The sequence below is a fragment of the Haliotis asinina genome, chromosome 15 (assembly GCF_037392515.1).
Source record: "Haliotis asinina isolate JCU_RB_2024 chromosome 15, JCU_Hal_asi_v2, whole genome shotgun sequence".
In the NCBI taxonomy this organism is placed as follows: Eukaryota; Metazoa; Mollusca; class Gastropoda; order Lepetellida; family Haliotidae; genus Haliotis; species Haliotis asinina.
In genome coordinates, this window is record NC_090294.1 from 51,110,857 (window position 1) to 51,135,307 (window position 24,451).

The window sequence follows — 24,451 nt, forward strand, 5'->3', positions numbered from 1 at the left end:
AGGGAAGGGCGACAATACATGGAGGAACAACTTCTTCAGTGCAGAGAGATGCTTCGGGTTTTGTTCCTACACTGTTATCAAGTAAGTGATGCACATGATAAGGATACAGAAACACACACAGAAGCGTGCGGAAGTGTTTGCATTCTACAAATAAGGATCCACCCTCTAAATGAATATCAAAGAAGGATATCTAATTAGTTGAAGGCAGTCTCATGTCTGCGGTAACGTGATAAAGCAACATTCCATGTACCAGCTTTATATTCACGTAATAATCTTCAACAGGCAGAGTTTGAGTGAGTCAAGCCCACATACATTGTCATCATTTATGTACTTGGTAAGGTTATATTCACGGTTTCTGAAAACAGACATCACTGATTTATTGATACAGTTATGTCATCAGGTACGGACTGTGTCATATGTGGAGGAGATTGGTTATACTGAGGACTGCAGTCGTGTAGGTTGTGCCTGGATGGTATGTTATCAGTCTGAGACGTAAAGTGTACGCGAGACACCCTGTTGTCTGTTGTAGGCGGGAGGGTGCTCTCCATGGTAATGAATGAACCCAATTAATCCAGTCCCCATGGAACCAACTCGATTGGGTGGGGGATACGGTGCGGGGTAATTAAAGCGTCCCGTAAAATCCCCAAGCGTGGTGGTTATTGACAGTCGTGATTAAACAGGTTTCCCGACCACAGATCTCTCGCTTTTGTCATTTGCTCTGAATAGATTACCATGGATGAACCTTGTATTCTACAAGATGTAAAGTTGATTATTTCTGTCTAACATTAGTTTGATCACTCGATTAATCTTTTGTCCGATAAAATGTCACGAACTGTTTGGGGACAGTTTCGGCTATGTTAACGCTATAGGACTTTCGTCACCCCTGCCTGTCATCCCCCCATAGCGTTATATATAGCTGCGAAAGGTAACGGAGGTGTTGCATTATTACTAGAAAATTCGATGGACAATTCGTTCTATAAATTCCACTTGTGGGTGGACTGTAGCTTTAATGTCATCATATTGAGGTTGACAGCGTCAATAGGACCTTGGGATGCGTTGAGGGGGATGGTGAACTTTAGACATCTGGAGTATTTTTTTCACCTGCTGAATAACCTCGATAAGCAGGAACCTGGAGCTGTTGGAGATATTGGAGCTGATTGAGCCATTGGAGCCAAATGAGCCATTGGGGTCATTTGAGCACTTTGAATTGTTGGAGCTGAATGAGCCACTGCAGCCTAAGGAGCCAGTTGAGCCACTGGAGTCAGTGGAGCCATTGGACCCTAAGAAGATAGATGGACCATTGGGGTCATTTGAGCACATTGAATTGGAGCTGAATGAGCCACTGGAGCATAAGGAGCCAGTTGAGCCACTGGAGTCAGTTGAGCCATTGGACCCTAAGAAGATAGATGGACCATTGGAGTCATTTGAACAACCGGAGCTATTGAAGCTGATTGGGCCATTAATAAACTGAGTCTATGAATTCCATACACTCTGATGAAAAGGGGACGTATGTTATTGGGTATACACTTGCTCTCCTTGTTCTGGATTTTCCCAATCGCCTGCAAGATCAAATGGCTGTCATATCCCCTCAAGTTATGGATTTTGTCCTGTAAATGTATAGTGCTGATTACAAACACCATGTGCAGCAGCCCGAATTGTCCTAGTCACGTGACAGTGGTCTCGTGCAGGTTTTTCAAAGTCAAGAAGTTTTTGACAGATGTGAATGTGGGTGACGTTTTTTGAACTTTTGTCAATCATATCTATTCATGTGAAGAGACTCGCCATGCTTGAACCTCTCCCAATATCCTCCTGTTCTAGGATCAGACAGTCTATAAATTTGTCGGCTGTATCTAAACCTCTGTAGTTTATGGGTGCTTTTGGGTGTCCATTTATAAGACCTACTTTGTAAGTGAAACCACATGGTCGTTGTCTGGTGAGTCTCTCAGTGAACGATAAGCATGGACGTGAAGTAAAACTGGCGATGGGGACTTGTAAGCTCTTAGAGTCGGCGCATATGATGTAGGGAGCCTCCAATTGTTTCTGTACATGTTTGAGCTCATATGACAACCATCTGTCTTCTTCCTTTGGCAGACCAATTCGCTGGGGGCCATGAATTTGACGAAAGGGGATATGCTCATCCAAGTGTTTCTCTCTTGTAAATCCATGGAGACACTAAAGGCAATAGAAAGACTTTCCATCATGTTTGGTTAATTGCCCTGTTAGCCTACTTAGGTCTTTAATTCAGCACACATGAGTCTTTTTCAACAGTAGATTGATGTGCTTTTCAAAATGATATTTGGTGATGTGGATGGGGTTGGCTTCTCTTAGCCAAAGACATTATGTTTAGTCTTGGGGGATGTTGACAAATTTCACTGGACAGAAGATGTGACTGCAATTCAACTTCTCCCTTTATATTTGGCCACTCGTTCTGCATGCCCCTTCATAGCGTGTAAGGCTGCTGGGACTGAGCATCTAAGACACTTTTTGTCACTGTTGTTGATATTGATAGTGGCATGTTTTGGCCGTGAGTTTGATGGGGAGTGAAATGTACTTGGCTGTACGGATGGTCAGATACAAGACCCTATCCACGGTCCACTTGCTACCTTGCCTCTGATAACCGGTGGAGGAGATATACATTTTCTTTATAGATTCCTTAATCCCCTACTGAAGGTCCTCCCAAGTTTGGCACTTGCCACTGAAGACAGGCTCGGCATTTGTATGATAAGTAGCGGTTCTATTCATGTTACCTGTATAAGGCTTGTTTTGTTGTTTTTTTTGTTTTTTTTTTAAAAATAAGGCTTCATCAAGGATGAACGAAAAAGAGCCCCAAAAGAGTTTGTCTTTTCAGAGAGGTATTGGAATGTCAAACCTGTGTCTTTGAAGTCGGACTCATTCTACCTAAATATCGAGCGACAATATATTTTGTTTTTGTCATCAAGTTTGGTACAAGATTTTGGCTAGCCTGCTTATTTTTCATAAGGAGAGGAGACAACTGGCATATTCATTTTCCCACATCTGTTTTTTTCATCGTTTTTCTGTGGATCGCATTCTTCATTTCTTCCCAGCAGATTATGCAGTTTCATCTAGCCACGATAAGCCCTTTCTTTTCGTTGGCCTTCATAAGACCGTTGAATGAGGATAGCAAGAACTGAATGCTGTCAATGAATCTCTAACGAGAAAGATGTTGTTGGAGATACATGCCGTAGAGGTGGCTTGTATCATCAGGTGGCAAATGTGGCAACGCTTACCACCACAACCGTGCAAGAATGGTTTTGGGGGTTGATGAGGGCACGGTTATCTGTGACATGCTTCAGCACCGGGACTTACTAACCGCCTTTAGCGGATGTCCAGACAGATGAATTCAGTCTTATCTAAGACCCACCCGGAACCCCTGTGCCTCTAATCTTACAGTAGATGAGATTACCTCAGACCACGTCCGCTGCGTGGGCTGTTGCAATGACGATAGTGATATTTCACACTTACGTCGCACGTTTCTCACGTGCAGTTGATGAAACCTTTTAAGATGGATATCATGTGTATGCCGCACGTACTTGCGGTGATACGGCACATGTTTCATCTTGTTTATACACAAAATATATTTTAATCTAATTGTTTAGATATGGTCGCGGCTCATCCTAATGTCACGAAGATCAGCACCCGGTCAGGGGAAGGCATGTAATACGGAGATTGGTGGGAGGGGGGGAGGTGTTATTGTCACCGAGAGGTTAGAGCCTTTTACCGGTGAGCAGGTACATTCTTGCACGGCATCGTCGAAGTTCCAATGGGGTGCTTTTTGCGTGCCAGTTGGTCTTGGGTGAAATCGATTCTCTGTGGGCATTATTACACTTTTATTGTCTTTGGCTTGCACAGACTGCAGTTACTCCACGGCCAAATCGTGTTGTTTCTCCTCAGCTTCCATTTCAGCTACGTTCGACATCCGTAGATAAGAAAAAAAAATGAAATCGCTGCCGGAAAATGTCAAGGCATTGACTAATGCCCTGCCGACCATCGTGATCGTGGCCATCTTTTTGTACATTTATTATGATCCCTTGCTTGACGTGCGTGTCTTTGGTAGCTGTCCTGGGTCAAACACGAGCATGCCCACGTCTTGCAGGCTGAAATCGAGTTTGGATGCTGGTTGTTGGGGATTATTTTCGTCAACAGAGCGCAGCCTTTGGTCAGTCCACTGCTCACGGCAGTGTGATACACATCGTTGACGATTTTTGTTTCATTAGGAGTTGACACCATTGTATTTAGGATTAAAACAAAATGTTTTTTTGTTTTGTTTTTCTTTAATTTTTAAAATCATAAAAATGAAGATTACGACATGACTTGACAGGTTATTTTTAATTGTGGTGCTGCCTGTGCCAGGGGCGTTGCCAGTCTGAATTTGTACAGGAATGTGGTGGTAACGGTGATGCATGCCGCTTCTGCAGTATATGGCGTCGGTCCATGGATGATCATCATATTTTCTGCTGTTTAACTGAGCAACCTTTGAGATTGGCAACTACTTTTTGAGGATTCTCTCTTCTGGTTATGGTATTCTGGAAGAGCCTCATCCTCCATCGTCGTCAGTGACACTGTGTACATTATTGTCTTTAAATTGGCAATACTGGTTAGGGAATTGAACCAGCAGCGTTTGATTTTCATCGATCATGCACGGATTGTTGGTGATGGTCACCGACTGACGCACCGCTTTCATCCCCGTGAGTTCCCACAATCTTCGGAAAGGATCTAGTTTTCGTCCGTATTGCCATTCTAAACAGATAAAAGTTAATATTACCTCTTTCTACACATTTTATATGTAACAGCCTAACAGTGCTTTAACAGTGAGACAATGGTTAGCTATTTCCTTGTATGATGACAGAGGGATATTCCCTTTTTGAGTGAGTGAGTTGAGTTCTACACCGCACTCAGCAATATTCCAGCTATGTGGTGGCGGTCTGTAAATAATTGAGTCTGGACCAGACAATCCAGCGATCAACCGCATGAGCATCAATCTGCACAACTGGGAACCGATGACCTGTGTTGACCACATCAGCGAGTGACCACCCGATCCCGTTAGTCGCCTCTTACAAGCATGGTCGCCTTTTATAGCAAGCATGGGTTGCTGAAGACCTATGGAGACCTATTCTACCCCGGAATCTTCACGGGTCTATTCCCTTTTTGAGTGATCATATATCATAGTATGAGATCTCGTTAGGCCGACGTGGGAACTTGTTGAATTGTATATCCATGACAACAAGGACACACACACACACACACACACACACACACACACACACACACACACACACACACACACACACACACGCACGCACACGCACGCACGCACACACGCACGCACACACACACATGCATCAGTCGTAAAACGCCACCTATCAAAATAAACTTTCATGTGACTAAAGTGTAGCAGGTTGGATTTTTATTACCGATAAGGTTATGCACTATCATGCATACATATAGATATACATACGCTAGACGCGGTATGATCTCGCTTCACACCCACGACTGTCGAATGATTTCATTGAATACACACCCGGACTGTTGAGAAGCAGTGGAGTGTGACAATGTTCAACACTGCTCTAACAAAACCTTGAGTGTTGACTGACTTGGAGAACATGAACCTGCGAATGGCAGTGAGACTGCACTAATCCGCTCTGCTTGAATCAACACGGATAAGACATGAGTATTTTTGTCGTTGAAATGAGAAAAGACTTTGAGTTAACTTTGAGTCAAATCTCCAGTGATTAAGCTTTCAGAAAATATCTGTATAATGCTTCTTTGAAACTGGCACATAAGTGAAAACCGACTGCTTTTGACGTGCTTTTGAAGGGTGTAGGCCTAACGAGGCTGTGAGGACGGTTTGTGTGTCAATGGCAAGTAGGGGGAAAAGTAGATGTGTTTCAAAGCAGACCTGTATGCGTTAAAGTACGTGTATGAGACACATTTCCACTGAATAAGATTCCAGAAAATGTTAACATGATGTGTCTGTGAAACTGGCAAATGGGCCAACATCGTCGTCAAAAAACGACTAATATGACAGCAAACTGAAAACTTGCACACAGGTGCATTGCTTTTACATCGGTAGAAGTGCCCCTCTCTTATTCGTGTTTTCCATTTATTATACATCCAACAAAAGATATATCCCGCATAAAAATGTTGTTCATAAGTTCGTGCTAAATTATTATATCCTCTTTGTTGTAACGCTAGAAATATACCTCACTATGTATTAGACTGTGCAATTCACCAGACGGAGGTTTTGACTGACAATTTAGTCAGGCATCAGTTACCTCCCATTAATTACTCACTCCCCCAATCAATTAAACACGGTAGGGTTCTCGCAGTTACGAAGAAATTAAACATATTTCAACACAGTAACAAACAGGTGTACGTTCGTGAGCACCAAAAGCCCCATATATATTTTCTATTTACGATGAATGAGCTTTCAGAAAAGCCTAAATGTAAGTTTCTGAAAAATATGGACATAGGTAAAATTCGCTGGTGAATATCGTCAAATGTAACTTCAATTAACATATATTTAGAGAATAACCAACGAGGTACAAGTGATTACGGGAAATATGTCTCGAGTGAAATTAATGTTCACTGTCCCGAGTTTTATCACGGTTCTGAATCAACTTTCAATGTTACATCACCCCGCTGCATTCGCCTGTGCGGGCTCGCAGATCTCAATAAACCGTGTTGTTCCACCATAATGTGTTTAAAATGGAATCTGGCGTGCTAGTGCCTAGTTGGCCACATTCACGGAGTTTCTGTAATTCAGTGTCGGATACAGGATCAGCACGGAATGGTAGGTTTCCTTTACCTTGTTTTTTTTTTTAATGACTTGAGTTTTGATTTCAAAACCTCTGTCAGTTTCATGAAATGCACTGATTCAGCTAACACATGCGAGTAGCCTTGACGCTTCAAATAGCGTTGAACGCTACCCTCTATTTCCCGAAGGGAAGACGATTCATATTCCGAACCATCCGAGTTCCTGGCCGATATGAAAAATTTACATAGGATAGTGTTCAGTTCATAGGGGGCAATATCTGCAAGCTGTCTTGGATCATTCAGACTTTCGCGGAGAAATCTGTAAGCAAGATTCATGTCCAGTTTTGTCTTTTTCATTGTGTTTTCGTTTTCGTTAGCAGCCAAGAAGTGATCAGTGTCATGATCAGAAACAGGAATAAACCGGTCAAAACCTTTGTTTTCGATTGGGGGTCAAAAAAATCGTCTTGCAGTAAGTCATTTATGACACTCTGAGGCAGGTGGTGACCTTGATGAGAAGCCGACCCGCTCGAGATTGTTTCCGGCAACACTTTCAGTCTGTACCTTGCAGCTTCCATTTCCCCATATTCGGTGTTTATAACGTACACATGGAAGGTATTTAGTGTTTGTGTTACTCTTATTACACGTCCAGCGATGTCTCCGTCCACCTTGACCAGGTCATTGACCTTGATTTGGTTAACTGGGTAGCCATGTTTGTTTACAAGAGGCGATGTTATCAATTATAAACATATTTTTATTACAAAACATGTTTTATGTCGATGACGCTGTAATGTTAATGAAATAAAGCAATTAATTAACATCAAAATCGAAATCCTGTGTGTTGTTTTTGTTCCGTTTTAAGAACCCGAATCAGTGAGATTACAGCACGTTCTATTTATCAATGCATCGATGGAATATTATGAATGAACATAGTAGTGTGAAAGTAGTTCCGTCATCCAATGAAAATGTACAAAATTACGATTGGCCAATCAACGCCGAGAATCACTAAATTGCACTCTGTGCTAATATCAACAAGATATTACACGGGATGTCCTCGCCCGTATAGGAAATAATTCTCAATATTTTGACAATTCAGTATCCTCTTTTACGTTTTCATTCATGTTCAATAACTCGAATATCTGTTAATGACTGTAGCAAATGTTGTTTAAATACATTTTCATAAATAGCTCTGTCATACACAATTTCTCTGTTGGTGACTAGGCTGTCACTCCTACGCGTACGTGTAAAGGGGAACTCTCTTGCGTGCACGTCACGTCCTTAACATGTTATACTGTGGACTACAGTCATGTAGGCTTGTCTGGATGGGTTATCCTGTGAACTGAAATCGTGTGGGTTGTGTCTGGGTGAGTTATACTATAGACTACAGCCGTGCAGGTTGTGTCTTAATGGTTCACTCTGTAGACTACAGGCGTGTAGGTTGTCTCTTAATGGGTTACACTGTAGACTACAGTGTTGTAGGTTGTGCCTGGATGGGTAATACTGATTATGTCCTTATGGTTTATACTGTGGACTACGGTCGTGAAGGCTGTGCGTAGATGGGTTATACTGATCACTTTAGTCGTAAAGGTTGTGTCTGGGTGGGTCATACTGCATATTACAGTCGTGTACGTTGTGTCTCGATGGTTTATACCACTGACTACAGTCGGGGAGGTTGTGCATGGATGGATCTTTCTGTGTCTCTTTCTATGTGTTTTTGTCTGCGTCTGTGTTTCTGTCTGTGTCTCTGTGACTGTATGTGTTTGTGTGTGTGTTTGAATGTGATATTGTGTTTTTTAGTGTGTCTGTGTGTTTCTATGTGTGTGTCTCTGTCTACGTGTCTGTGTCTCCCTCTGTGTCTTTGTGTGTGAAGCGATAGTAAGTTGACTACAACTTGTATTTTCTATTACAGTTCTTATGTCGCACACTGTTAGATAAGTTCCCTCCTGCCGTCCATTTGACTACAAACGCTTGGGCGGCGGTCAAGGCACGGCAGAGACTATGGATCATTCTTCCTCTCAGCCTTGTTTGCTTCGTAACCATAGTGATCTACCTGCCACACGGTGATTGTGTGAGGATCCCAGCCAATCAAGACCTGTGCGAGATATGGAAAGGTGAGCGATTGCATGTTGTTTGTTGCGACAAGAGGAGCAGGTGATGGTGTGGATAATAAGCGTTAAATGCACGTGGAAGTGAAAACAAAAGTCATAAAGGAAGAACATTAAGAAGACGTTAATCGTTTAACGTACACATCACAACTGAACCAGGTGAAGTCAAGACTGGAGTATCCAAGTACTGATCCTCTAGACTTCCCTAAATCTAATAGTATGGTGTTAGCTCATTTCTCCATCACGCTACATCACAGCACGATTTTTATTTCTTTTACTAATTTCGATTTCAGGTGAAACGCCTCGAACCGACGTAAAACAATGGTGGCAGTGGGCGTGTCTAATAGAATGGTGAGTCTGATTTACTGGGGACATTCTCGGTCTACCTGGGGAAGGGAACAGTACGCTTCTAAAGCAGCTTCATGTGGTAGTCGTGTACGTGTTTCAGGGACATGGACAGCGCTGACGGGTACCAGTGTCAGAACAAGGAATTCATGGGCAACTGGCCCGTGTGCTGGGACGAGGACTATAAACCAAGGGACCCCTGTCTCGTATACTCCTTCGGGTGAGTGGAGTGGAGTGGACTAGAGAGGAGTGGTGTGAACGAGTGATAAGTTTGTGGGTGAGTTTGTCCGATGGATTGAGAGAGCTATTAATGATAATTCTTGGATGAGAGATTCTCATTGCTTTCTTATCGACGCATCAATAAGTGAACAGCGCTGAAATTTAACATTTTTGAACATGCCGAGGCGTAGGCTTACTGAAAATACCAGATGGCAGATTATTGGTATGCACGAAGCTGGTTTGTCCTGTCACAGCATTGGGTCCTGATTGAATATCAATCACGCTGTCATAAGTCGTCTCGTAAAGAAACATGCGGTCACAGGTTACGTCAAGGATCGTCCACGGTCAGGAAGGCCAAGAAAGACCGCTCCCCGTGATGACCGTGCCGTAGTTCGCCTAGTGAGGCGCAGGCCCATGACCAATGCCAAAGACCTCAGAGAACAATGGATAATGGGTGTTTGTCTCTCAACCAGCATCATTCGAAGGACACTCGGGTCCGCTGGACTCCGTGCACGTCGTCCAACAGACGTCCCTTACCCACTGATAGACACAAGGCTCAGTGTTTGGCGTGGTGTAATCAACGGCAAAACCACAGTCTGGGGACATGGCGCAGGATCCATTGGTCCGATGAAAGCCGTTTTCTACTTCGTGTTACTGATGACCGTTGGCAAGTTTGGAGAAGGAGTAATGAGGCTTATTTAGTCCTAGGCCAAATGTTAGAAAAGTCCCTATCTTATCTTTTAGGATCTCTCAGCAGCAGTAGCCGTGTTATTCAGTAATTAGTATGACACCTCCCACCCGCCAAAAATTCTTGTTGATGTGGAACTAGCAACAGGAGGTATCAGATTACTAAGAACTAGCTGGGTTCAGTCCACTGTTGAAACAGTGTCCACATGTTCATAAACAAACTGCTTGAGAATGATCATATTGTCTAATGTGTGGTGACAAGCACTGGTGTTCAGCATGGTCAAGATATGCAGTATGGGTGATAAGGCTGGGTGTATCATATTACCTGATTTTCATGATATCTCTACATTTGGCCTAGGAGTATATTATCGACAGCGGATGATCCATGCAGCTGAACCCTTTGGCGGTGGCTCTGTAACGGTGTGGTGTGGTGGTGGTGGTGGGTGATGAGTTTGTGTGTGTGTGTGTGTGTGTGTGTGTGTGTGTGTGTGTGTGTGTGTGTGTGTGTGTGTGTGTGTGTGTTTATGTGTTGGGGTGGGGGATCTCCTATAACTGTAAGCGGAATCTTATCACCATTCAAGGGACGCTCAATGGTCGGAGATACCAACAGGAAATTCCTCGAAGCTGCTGTTGTCCCGCGTTCTGATAACCACCCCTCGCCAGTCGGCAAGTATTTATGGACAATAATGGCTAGGCCCTATCGTTCCAGAGCTGTTATCGCATACTTGCAGAACAACGCAGTTGACAGAATACCTTGGCCTGTGAGAAGCCCTGATCATTTATGGGACCATCTGTGGCGTGAAGTTCAAGTAAGGAATCCACCTGTTCAAGGCTCTTCATGACGAATGTCAGAGGATTGAAATGATGCGCATTCGGCGTTTGATTTCCAGCGAGAGGACGAAGGTTGCAGCAGTTATCCGCGCGAGGGGAGGATACACCAAACACTGATGTCACCATTACTGTTGGCTTAGGATTAAACAGTGAACGTGTTTTGAGAACTTTGTGTACGTTGGATCACAGACATTTGACCATAGGTTTGGACATGATTATTGATGACGTTTTTAGTGCCCCCATATGACCGTCAATAAATTACAGTCGAAAGTAGCAGCAGTGTTGCTAGATGACGGATTCACACAGATGGTTCAGTTAACGAAATTAGAACCATGTGTTTGGTTTCCATATCATGAATGACCAGTGTGTTGTGTTCAACACAATCTTAAAGCATGAAAATGGGTGGTGCTTAATTAATGCTCATGTGTATATGATGTTCACATTATGACAATATGTATACCTACTCCAGAGGAAATGTTTTCTTTCAATCCAAGGGACCTCTGTCTCGTATACTCCTTCGGGTGAGTGAGTGAGTGAGTGAGTGTCCGCCATCCTACATCAGGGATCTCGTGTCAGTTTGGAATTTATCGTTTCAGTATCGGCAATGACTTCAGTTTCGATGACGCGATGGCAGAGCGAGGGTGTACTGTGTACAGCTTTGACCCAAGGTAGGTGTTTGTGTGAAAGTTCTGGCCATATGTATAACCGTATCTGAATTTAAATTTGCAATCACCACAACACAAACGTGCCCGACTGAACCCAACTACATGTACGTGAGAACCGAGGTCGTGCGAGTCTCCCTGTGACTAGGCAGGCTTCTCGTGATGTCATCCGATCGACTTCTTGCCTCAAAGAGGACAACCACATATTAAAGTACGATCGGAAACAGGGAAATAGGGAAAAACTTATTTCACATTTATATCTACAATCTATGTAGTTAATATTTGAAAGGGTGTAATATCTGTTGAACTACGTTTGGCCTAACTACAATCTCAGTGTGAGTGTTGAAACAATGAGTGACCCAGAACAAATACAACGACAGAACAAATACAATGACAGAACAAATATACTGAACGTGATCTTCACAGAACTGTTGGTGTTCTTGAGAGTCCAGGGCGAATGTGACCTTCACATAACTGTTGCTCTCCTTGTATTGTGAGATTTTCAATAATATTCTGGTTAGACTCGGTTAGTTGCAAGGTTCATTGTGCCGAGTAGTACCTTCCAGGATGAGTCTAATGTATGCGAAAAAAAACCACACAGCATAGAAACACCTTAAAATTTGATCGTCATTTCTAAACTGAAACGCGGTGAGGTCATTTACGTTTCCTTCGAAAGAAGCTACAGCAGACAGGCATGTCGGCCATCTGTCCTTGGTGTTTCCTGGGCCCTCCAGGAGTACGTCTGTCCTGTACTCGACCAGTAGCCTGTACCTGTCCCCCAGTCTGTGAAAGCAGAGGGAGACACGTGTGAAGACGGTGGGCCTGTGGCCATATAATGGCCTTGACTCTGCCGTGGGCACTTAACAGTCTGCGCTGTCGCACGGTGAAGAAGTTCTGAGACTTCAATACTGTCTGCTGTTTCTTTTGAAGGAAACATTGCCACAAACTGCTAAATGCCACTCACTCACTTAATCACTCACTCACCGCAGTGTAGCTGGAATATTGCTGAGTGCGGCGTAAAACAAAGCTAAACTCAAATCACTCACTCACTGTTTCAGTATGGGGGTAACAGACCACAAACACTCCGAGAGAGTGTTCTTCAAAAACATTGGTCTGGGTGCCTCCGACACAGACTCATTCTACCCCAATTTTGACGGGTTCGTCCGACATTCCACCAGCTGGAAGGTCCGAACGCTGAAGTCCATCATGCAGCTACTGGGGCACGAGAAGGTGTGTAGTCGTACGCTGGTATTATACGAGCACTGTCACTCCAATTTATTATGTATTCTAGTAGTTGTCACCCTTAAGATCGCCAGGATCCTACACCTTGGTTCGCCATATATGACATACATAACATTTTTTTTCAACATCAACTGACACTCAATGATGCTGGAAATTTATTAGAATTACTGTTCTGTACAAACGTTACCTGAAATACTTTTCAATAAGTACTCTACCTGAAATAGTACAACCATGACAGCAGTGATATCAGCACTTAAGTCAGTGACAAAAACACTCTCCTGGCACCAACAGTGTCCAATAATACAGACATGCCTTTGTCCATTATAGAGTCCTCACCTGGCATGAAATGCATGTGTTGCCTACGGGTACAAGGGGCGTCTGCAAGATGTTTATGCTTGTAAATGATTACCATCTAACTTTCTTTCATAAAGTTTATGTTGACATGTGTAAAAGAGTATGATACCCACTGACGAGCTTAAATCAGACGTCGTATCAAATGTCTCCAAACATGGGTGACATGACCACCCGAAGCTCGACGGGATTTGATATTATCTCTAAATTATGATGACATGCCGTTTACCTCAGTTTAGTTCCCATAAAGGATTATGTTCGGTATCTCTATCCCCCAGCCCCAACCTAACCACCGTGTGCGACCCACTTTGAACATATAACAGATTAGTTATGTTCTGACATGGCCGGAAGTGTTCACACCGTCTCATTGGAGACGACCTGGCCATGCTGCTGTGCTAACGTGTCTCACCTGAAGACAGAGGTTTCCTGTGCTGTCTCAGTTTCTCCATATGTTGTGCTGTGGTTTCTGTCTGTCTAAAAAGACACCTTGCACGAGACCAGACATTCCTACATTACAGGCTTAAGGTATCATGGTGGGGGAAACTGTTCCTTGGCGGTTATCATAACTGGCATCATCCATAACGATGACGATAGGGTTGGCAAGGCAAGGAAGGAGTTAGTATTGCCTCTCATTTCTTCCCCTGGTGATAATCACTAGATGAAGATTTGGCCTCAAAGCCGAGTTCACATCCTTCACTGAGGAGTGTGCAGACCTGCGAGTGCCCGGGCGATTGCCTCTTGCGAGCGCTCGCATAGGTCCTGAACGGATGCGATCGCTTTGTTACATTAAGGCTTTCATGACCTACTCGTGTTATACTGTGACTCGTGTTTTAGCTTTTCGTCTTCGTGTTGGAGGTTATGGGCGAGTGGAGACGAATGACATTAAACATGTATAAGACAAAATGTTATGGATGTCAACTTCCTCTTTATTGTTGACACAACGTTTCTTGACTAGTCCTTGTCCCTTCGTCAGGTGAAAGCTACCTAATGATGGTGCGTGATCTTTTTTTTTAATCATTAAACATGGTCGCCATTTTTGTTCGTTTGGCGAAGATGGTTTGCGGGAGCTCACGAGCCCTCGTCCGAGCACAGGCGTTCAGGATCGAGCGCTCGCGATTCTGATCGCGCCTCAAAATCACGTGCCCCAGTGAAGAATGATAAGGCTTTTGTTTTCACCAGTTGGAAAGGTTCCGGCAATTTTGTATGTACCATCTTGGGGAAGCCATATTTTGTTCGTGGAGTTATTCTTGTTCACTCAGGTACACTATCTGAACATCGACTAGGAGATATTTCTGGGATAGATATGCTCCTGAGAATTGAATACTTTTCATGAGACACTTTATGATTATCTCCCCTTTCTCTTAATCCCTTGTCACGGGAAGCAGTTGGTTTAAACTGGGTAAGAGCAGCTAGGCTGGGAGTTCTTCTAACACCTTTATTGATGGAGTTCTGTAAAAATATAAACAGAAATATCACCAACCTATATACAGGAAACAGACTGACACAAATCTGTCAAAGAAAAATATACCACCGCCATCTGTCTCTTGCTTTCAAACAATGTTTATCTCTTCAAGGAGAGTAACTCTTCTGGTACCTAATGCTTACTGCTTAAAACTCAAAATGAGTGAAGCGCTCGTAATATATCCCACATAAAAAGACCCGACAGCTTCTAAAACCCAATAACTCTCAAAACAATGTCTAAATTGCAAAAATGTATGAAGTAATTACACAAAATAATCCCCGAGTGAAGGAGAAGTGCATTAACGTGAAAAGGTAGCGCTGCTTGAAACTCATGGACTTTAATTAAAGAGATGAAAATTGCCATATATTAAAAACATGCCCTAGAAGTGAGGGATATGTACAAATTAAACCCTCTTCATGAAAAGAAGTCATACAATACGTAATTACATTACACAAACTGTAGCGTTACCGTAAATAATAATATACTCACTCAAGCATGGACTTGACAGTTACACTTTGAAAACTGAAAATATTCCTCCTTACAAAGACTACCATGCGCATTTACACTAACAGTATAAATATTATATACAATATGAACTGTGACACAAAAGTTACCTGAAGAGTGAACATCCCAACACTAGCATTTAATTCTTTCTTTCTCTGCTGCACAGAATGTGACCGCTTGGGCTGTCTGTCTAAACCGGAAATGCACGCTTTTACATTTACGTCATGTTGTAACAAAATTACTGGGCTCTGCATATTCATTGTGCAATACCTGACATTTATTTCCCCAAGGTAACCTAAAATAAAGCTATTAAAAGATGCTACCTTAATTATTGGAGAGTTCTTTTCTCACTAACAAAATATAAACTCTGAAGCAGTTGAAAATGTCATTCGATTCAACAGAGCAGTGATAAGTGTTGTTCTAGATAATGGCATCATTGACCTCATGACCTCTTCCCTGGTGATACGGGAGGTTGGTGGTATCTTCCTGTCATACATCTTATATAGTGCTCTCCTTAACATCCCCTTATAAAAGATATCCAATTTGTGTTTGGATCCTGGTGTTGCTTTTGAGACGACCCCTTCTATACCTGTTTGTTTATGCCAGGTCCAGAACTTCTCTAGTTCTATCATATACCCTGCCATATCTAAAGAGCGGTTCCCTCTGTCCCTCTACTGCACAAACTATGTGTAGACATTAGCAATCGGCGTGTCCATATCAAGAACCGTGCTTGTGATTGCACACAGCTCAGTGTGAAATATGGCGATAGTGAGACTCCATGGTAGCTATATCCTTAATAGTTTCGGTACTAAAGCTATTATTGTCACGTCAACTATCGTTGATGGTGGAGCTAAGTCAAATTTCAAAATTGGGATTTGAAACGTTCCCTGTGTAATACAATATCTTGGTCATGGTCTGTACTGCTCATTTCTGCACCAGTCTCTCCTTCATAAAGTACGTGTTGTACGTTTCCTGCCTCCTGCCACTGAGACTGTAGTTAGGCCGAACTTTGTTTTACCGACATTTCCCGTTTTAACTTTCAACTTTCAACTACAAAAACTGTAGATTACATTACATGCAATAAATTATGTTCAGATCATAAACAGACAGTTTCATCATTCTGAGTGTGTAACGCCACCTGTTTCTGTTTTCACTTGGCAGCGTGTGATCGATGTACTGAAGATTGATATTGAGGTGTACGAGTGGGCAGTGACAGCCAACATCCTGAAGGACGGACTGTTTCCCCAAATCCGCCAATTTCTGGTGGAGTGGCACATCTTCCCAAACGAACCGTTCAGAAATCACTTCCAGGATATGTACGAAGTCTACATGAGCCTGCAGAAGAATGGATTCCAGTTTTACCACAAGTACAGCTTCAGAAAGTACCATCATTACCGGTACTGGAACTTACGGGCTCATATGAGTTACGTCAACACCCACTTCTAGCAACCCGGATAACGCTTCCGTCATGCGCAGAGTCGAGTCGGTATGGGGACATCGTAAGTGGGCTCAGATATATACAATTTGTATATGCACACGACTATCAAAGTTTAGTGTGTTCCCATTGTTCCCATACTTTTTGTTTGCAGTATTTATATATGGACATGGGTGTGTTTGAATTACAGGTGCTGCAATTTCGGAATCTTTTAAACCGAGGCATAGTGGTATTTGATTTGACTTGGACTTTGATACATTTTCCCAACTGTATGTCTGAACAATCATTAGTGGCTGAACGGATGCTGTAAATCCAGCTAGTGTCCATGCAGGCAGCAAAGGTACTGTGTGTCCTAAATGTCCTAAAATCTGTGACTATGTCACTGTGATAAACAAGCTGTTTTACCGTCCAGTGGTGACAGATTTTATAGTATTACATTTAAAGTATTTGAGCATGATCTGTTTATTCACGATTTGGCGGAAATGTTGCCAAAGTGACTTTAATCTCACTCAATTTCTCACTCACTGCATGTCTGTATTTATTGAAACGTTCACAAACATTGTCTTCAAACAAATGGAGAGAAGTCGATCAATCGTCCGTAATGTAATGAGTTTAGACCTAACATGAAATTTCTTCATTTATTATAGTGACTATAAATGTCTCACTCACTCATTCACTCACTCACTCAATGCATGTCTGTATTTATTGAAGCGTTGACAAACATTGTCTTGAAACACATAAAGAGAAGTCGATCAATCGTCCTTATTGTAAGTCCCATTGACCAATCAAAAAAAAACGTTACCTTGTTGTCTTAATTGTAATTCCGAATGACCAGTCAAATAACAATGTTACCCTGTTGTCCTAATTGGGAATTCCTGGTCTCTTCTTGTGTTTTCATTAGTCTCATTATTTCCTTATAATAAGGCCCTTTCATCCATTACAAATACTTTCTGACGTAGAGTGAAATAGTGCAAATTAAACTCATACTGAATAGTCTCAAATACCGGAACGAACCATACTGTGCAAGTTTCGGAAATGAGGAAAAGGTTTACAAACTTCCTGTACGCAAGATATCCCAAATATATAGCTCGGGATATGTGTTTCAAGTACAGAGGGCAGCGTCTGAAATGGCTGTAGTAAATAAAGGCGTGGGGAAATGACATGTCGGGCATGGCTACAGATTTTACAGACGTTCCGAGCTGTTTCCTTGTACTGACGCGTTGAACGGGAGGATTTGGCGAAAGATTCTATGGATAGATACTAGTAATCCATCCTTCCACCTTCCTTTATTACATTAGATGCGACGGTAAATGGTGAGTGAGTGAATTTAGTTTTATGTCGGTTTAAGCAATATTCCAGCAATATCACCCACATGGGAAATCGAACCCGTGCTTTCGGCGTGACGAGCGAACGCTTTAACCACTAGGCTACATTATTCAATGGCGTTATTTACTACTTATCACGTTGTTTAATGCTATATGAAATATCTACTACTTAAAACATTGTTCAGTGCTAGAAGCCATTATCACTTTGACAGTTACGTGCACCGCCTCGACTTTCTGCTACCCCCACCCAGTGCTGGTCTACCCAGCCCAAGTGTTTAGGCTTCTTGACAATTAGTACCGAAAAACAACATACAAACAGAGAAAATAAAAAGAAAACAAGAGAAAAAAGACAATACAAATATAAGAATACTTTATTTCCATTAAAATTCATTACGTCGCCGCCATTTGGTCCTGATCAATACCTCGTCTCACTCTGGGTTTGTTTAGGGAGGAACTGCTTACTTTGATCCAACGACCGCTCTTGGTTTCTATCAAATGGTGAATTTTGGGGGTTTTGTGGAATTTACTTTTACTAAAACGAGTGACACCAAACATCCTCTCCGGAAAAGACATAACCCGCTCTCGGGATTTTCTGTAGTAATTCATTCTCACTTTTTCCATAAGGGGAATCTCAGCGGTCGTTGCTAGGATACACTCACGTGATGAGACCTCAAAGGCAGAGCTCCATTGTGTGGCTTCGAATCTCAATGTGTCCGTACGGTTCAGAGTCTGTGAACAAAATGTCTGCCACATATGGCGAATTTCCTTATAGGATTGAACCTCTCTGAAGAAATTCTTACCTTCGGCGTGTATTTTGTCCCAGAAAAGCTGATAAAAGTGATCATACAGCATGTGATCAAGCCACGCCCAATGCCTGTGTCGCTCACGGTCCACTGGGGTAAATTTGAGATCATGTCCTTTCTTTAGCGAATTACTCGATATGTACAAAATATCCTGAAACTCCCATTTCAATAATCGTTTCATGAGGACAATGGATTCATCAAAATATTCAGCAACAAGTATCAAGTGGAATGTGTTTTCTAAGTCTCTGATGAAATCCCGCGCCTGTGAGAGATTGCGAGACCACACATCAGGGAATCCGAGATCTACTGACATCCGGTTGTTTGTGAAAGATGATGAGGCGTTAAGTAGTTCGTACTTCCGGGGATTCTTTAGGTATTCTGAAACAGGGTTCTTTCCATCGATGTTACACAGATAAGGCATTGGGTACACATATCTGTAATACATGAACGCAGACACAGTTTGTTCAAACGGTTCTCGCAGTATTGCGATATATTTAGTGTCTGGCGGAAAGAGTGGCTTAATAAATGTCTTATTAAATATCACATGATTGTACAACATGTCGTAAGTTCTGTTTCGCATAGGAGGTAAGACATTTCTACCTGTGAAGTGGCCATGTTCGTTTAGAATATTCTTCCGTAATGGAATCATCATTGTCAGATTCATTTTTAATCCGTATCTCACAAAAATATTCATCAAAGTCGTGCTCGCTGCCTTGTGTACTTTCAGAAATACGACATGCCGTACTTTGGCGTTTGATTCGACATGCTGCCATCCGGTCGTGTGTCCGGCCAACAGCCAGTTGGGTCTGGTAAACTGGTATCCGAGGGCGTTTGTGTACATGTTGATGGCGATAATGCTACAGATGAAGATGGCCACGACAGAAACAGCCTTGCAACGTTGGAATCTGTAAAAGTAAATGTGAAGGCGTTCAAAGAAACTGAAAGATATACATCAATCGTACAAACAACTGACCAGGCTGTTCATACTAGCATTATCAATGAGTGAGTGAGTGACTTTAGTTTTACACCGCACTCCGCAGCTTATGCAGTCTCTAAATAGTCGAGAATCCAGTGATCAGCAGCATCGATCTGCACAATTGGGAACCGATGACATGTCAGCGAGTCTGACCACCCGATCCCGTTACTCGCCTCTTACCACAAGCACCGGCTCTGCTCTACCCCGGATCCTCACGGGAAAAATTACATTCATTTAACGGCAACAGAAGCAATAATGTCAAGAAAACTATTACCGAAGCTGTGAGCGCTATGTTGATTCAACTAGATGTTGCAGCACTGATATGAAAACAGTGTTGTAATCCTGAACATAACACTGCGATATACAATGTACTGGGACCAGCTTCATGTTTAAGAAAACGTTTTGGTAGCTTTTTACGCAACGATGTGTACTAGCAACACTGCCGCATTAACAACACTGACTAAGAATATAATTAACAATTTGCATAGCATTCCTTTTAAATGCTGACGGGCGACACTAATTTCAGAATATCGATAGTAAATACTGCAGGCAAAATATGCATAAAAGCACGTAACTTTGTGTTCAAAACTACAAAAACACAACACAGGTACCGCTAGGGATATCACACCTTCCAGCAGAGGTACCGCTAGGGATATCACACCTTCCAACACAGGTACTGCTAGGGATATCACACCTTCCAACAGAGGTACTGCTAGGGATATCACACTTTCCAACACAGGTACTGCTAGGGATATCACACCTTCCAACAGAGGTACTGCTAGGGATATCACACCTTCCAACACAGGTACTGCTAGGGTTATCACACCTTCCAACAGAGGTACCGCTGGGGATATCACACTTTCCAATAGAGGTACCGCTAGGGATATCACACCTTCCAACACAGGTACTGCTAGGGATATCACACCTTCCAACAGAGGTACCGCTAGGGATATCACACCTTCCAACACAGGTACTGCTAGGGATATCACACCTTCCAACAGAGGTACTGCTAGGGATATCACACTTTCCAATAGAGGTACCGCTAGGGATATCACACCTTCCAACACAGGTACTGCTAGGGATATCACACCTTCCAGCACAGGTACTGCTAGGGATATTTCACTTTCCAATAGAGGTACCGCTAGGGATATCACACCTTTCCAACAGAGGCACTGCTAGGGACATTACACCTTCTAACCGAGGTACCGCTAGGAATATCACACTTTCCAATAGAGGTACCGCTAGGGATATCATACCTTCCAACACAGGTACTGCTAGGGATATCACACCTTCCAAAATACTGAACTTCTGAAGGATATTTATGTATCTCCGCATCTAGAGTAGAGGCGATGTGAGTGTATCCTAGATCCTTTTCTGGCATTCTTTGAAGTTAGTTTTAACTCTCTGGTGATTGTTACAATTGGTCTTTCCACCAGGACTATTGTATATCTAAATTGAACATTTAAAACAATTGCGGATTTGCTAAATTTGATATTAACATTTTGAAGATTTACATTGGTCTTACTATTTTGAATCTTAACATTAATATGAAAACTTAGACACATGAATGACCAAAACATTTAGTCTTTACACAGTAACTACAGTCTAAACATGACTAAATATTGACTGAAACTAGGACTGGCACTGTAAGTAAATAAGCTTTAAACTGATCATTGGCTAACATTGCCATTTTCAGTGTTCCCAGAAATTATTGAGAAAATCTTTGTTTTTTTCCTAATGATGCTAAGATTGGAAAAAGGGCTTTCACTATGCACTAAGCATACTAAATAAGGGAGACAACTCTTGAAAGCTTAGAAGGCAGCTCATTACGTCAAGAGTTATCTCCCTTGTCTGAGCAGACGGCTTCCTGTGTTGACATGGCAGAATTTACAGCAAGAGAGAAAAGAAAGCTCATTCTAGATGATTTTGAAAGGGGTGAGGCTGATGCTAAAGTGTTAGCTTGTAGACATGGTATTCCTCTGTCTACAGTATACAGAACTTTGAAGAATATTCAAACAGGAACCGGGATAGAGCACAAAGCAGGTGGCATATCGGCTCGCGGAGTGACGCCATTGTGTGTTTTCACGGGAAACTTGACAAAAGAAAGATACGTTGACATTCTAAATGGTCACCTTCTTCCGACAGCACAAACATTGTATGAAAATGACCCAAACCACACTGCACGCTACACAAAACAGTGGTTGTCGGGCGAAAATGTTCATGTTTTAGACTGGCCCAGTTACAGCCCAGACCTAAACCCAATTGAGAATGTGTGGGGAGTCATGAAGGACAGAATAAACCAAAAGGGACTGAGAAATATTGAAGATATGAAGGCCGAGGTGGTCCAATATTGGGATACCCTGTCACACGATTACCTACAAACTTTGATGGGTAGTGTGCCTAGGCGTATTCAGGCATGCATTGCTGAGCGAGGAGGTCTAACAAAGTACTAAAACAAGACTGAGACTGTAAAAGGATGATGTTTTAACATGTTTATGTAAGTAAAACGCCAGAAGTTAATAAATGTAATGAGTTACATGACGCAACATGATTCTCAATAATTTCTGGGAATACTATACACAACACGCATGTCAGCCAAGAGCTAGTGACTTACTAAGATTGTTAATTACAGTGAGAGTATCGCAGTTGATAACCCCAAATCTGACAAATTGTTTAATCGGTATTCTACAAATTGGCGAGTCAGAAATGAAAGATACAACTTACAGATGTCAACTTCTTGTTTGTTGCAATGAACAAGAATTTGTAATCCATAAAGTTGCATGTTTCATCAACTGACAAGTAATCTCGTAGGTGATGAATGTAAGCTTTACGCTAAGACTGTCCTTGTCGTGACTGATGAGACATAACACAAGAACGTGTGTATCTAAGAACGTTAATTCAAGTACCGTATATATGTATTTAAGGTGTGTATCTAATAAGGGTAATTACAGTAGCGGATGTATGTAATTAAGGTGTGTATCTAATAAGGGTAATTAGAGTAACGTATGTGTGTACTTAAGGTGTGTATCTAATAAAGGTAATTAGAGTAACGTATGTATGTATTTAAGGTGTGTATCTAATAAAGGTAATTAGAGTAACGTATGTGTGTAATTAAGGTGTGTATCTAATAAAGGTAATTAGAGTAACGTATGTGTGTACTTAAGGTGTGTATCTAATAAGGGTAATTAGAGTAACGTATGTGTGTACTTAAGGTGTGTATCTAATAAAGGTAATTAGAGTAACGTATGTATGTATTTAAGGTGTGTATCTAATAAAGGTAATTAGAGTAACGTATGTGTGTAATTAAGGTGTGTATCTAATAAGGGTAATTAGAGTAACGTATGAGTGTACTTAAGGTGTGTATCTAATAAGGGTAATTAGAGTAACGTATGTATGTAATTAAGGTGTGTATCTAATAAGGGTAATTAGAGTAACATATGTATGTACTTGAGGTGTGTATCCAATAAAGGTAGTTAGAGTAACGTATGTGTGTAATTAAGGTGTGTATCTAATAAGAGTAATTAGAGTAACGTATGTATGTAATTAAGGTGTTTATCTATTAAGGGTAATTAGAGTAACGTATGTGTGTAATTAAGGTGTTTATCTATTAAGGGTAATTAAAGCCACGTAGGTATCATTCATATTGTACATCCATAATCATCATCATGGTCTGCTGGCTTCCAGAGGCATCAGACAACGTGTAGGCATCAGACAACGTGTAGGCATCAGATAACGTGTAGGCATCAGATAACGTGTAGGCATCAGACAACGTGTAGGCATCAGACAACGTGTAGGCATCAGATAACGTGTAGGCATCAGACAACGTGTAGGCATCAGATAACGTGTAGGCATCAGACAACGTGTAGGCATCAGATAACGTGTAGGCATCAGACAACGTGTAGGCATCTTGTTGCTTTCAAAACAATTTCACACCTCAGAGATGTCAAGTTTCTTATGTTGCCGGAGAACATCCAGTGTAATGTAAGCATGTCAATGTAATGTCTCTCAACTACAGTTTGTCTAAATCGATATTTACTCTGTCCTGATGATTACTAACATCAATACATTTAAGTGAGCAGTGGACAGAACCACTGTCTTACTGAACTGCGTCACGGGTCTGGGTTCGAGTCCCTACCCAAGTATAGTAATATATAGATTTACATGATCACGTACGTACCGCTTCATCGTTACCACTCTTAGCGGGGAGGCTCTTGGCAGCATCTGTAACAGACATCAACATCAGTAGATACGTTGGGCGTGTTACCACGTAAATTGTAATAAAACGTAAATTGTACAACTTGCAACAAATTGATTAACCCTTGACGTAAATTGTAATATAAACGTACATTGTAATAAAAATTGACGTAAACTGTAATAAAAAAACATAAATTATAAATTGTAATACTTGCAGCAAATTGTAATAACCTTTTACGTATATTGTAATACAAACACACTGTAATAACAATTGACGTAAATTGTAATAATGTAGTTGCGGTAAAATGTAATAGATATTTACGTATATTGTAATAACAGTTTTAGTCATCTGTAAATACGCGCGTGTTCGTTGCATGTTATAAATAATGTAAGCTATAACTCAAGAAAGAAATGATGGATTTTGTTCAAATTTGATATCAAGGCGTCGTGGCTTGATTCTATCCAGAACAGACTACTGCAATAGCCTCTTTGTTGATATTACAATATACGTAAATGGTTATTACAAGTTGCTGTGAGTA

At 41.8% G+C, this 24,451-nt stretch overlaps 2 protein-coding genes across 2 annotated transcripts in view; one reads left to right on the forward strand and one right to left on the reverse strand.

The window, feature by feature from the left end:
- On the forward strand, positions 1 to 22,259 carry LOC137265739 (probable methyltransferase-like protein 24). Its single transcript, XM_067801190.1, has 8 exons — positions 1 to 81; positions 8,681 to 8,882; positions 9,170 to 9,227; positions 9,325 to 9,441; positions 11,555 to 11,626; positions 12,679 to 12,850; positions 16,341 to 16,678; positions 19,470 to 22,259. The coding sequence occupies exons 1-7, from the start codon at positions 19 to 21 to the stop codon at positions 16,623 to 16,625; spliced, it is 969 nt and encodes a 322-aa protein (XP_067657291.1). The 5' UTR covers positions 1 to 18; the 3' UTR covers positions 16,626 to 16,678; positions 19,470 to 22,259.
- The window catches only part of LOC137265738 (galactose-3-O-sulfotransferase 2-like), an 11,302-nt gene continuing 5,145 nt past the window's right edge, over positions 18,295 to 24,451 (reverse strand). Inside the window, exons 2-3 of the mRNA XM_067801189.1 lie at positions 23,896 to 23,939; positions 18,295 to 19,647 (exon numbers count right to left, since the gene is read on the reverse strand). Of these exons, the coding sequence (XP_067657290.1) occupies positions 18,330 to 19,647; positions 23,896 to 23,939 (1,362 nt within the window). The 3' untranslated portion in view covers positions 18,295 to 18,329. The remainder of the gene's footprint in view (positions 19,648 to 23,895; positions 23,940 to 24,451) is intronic.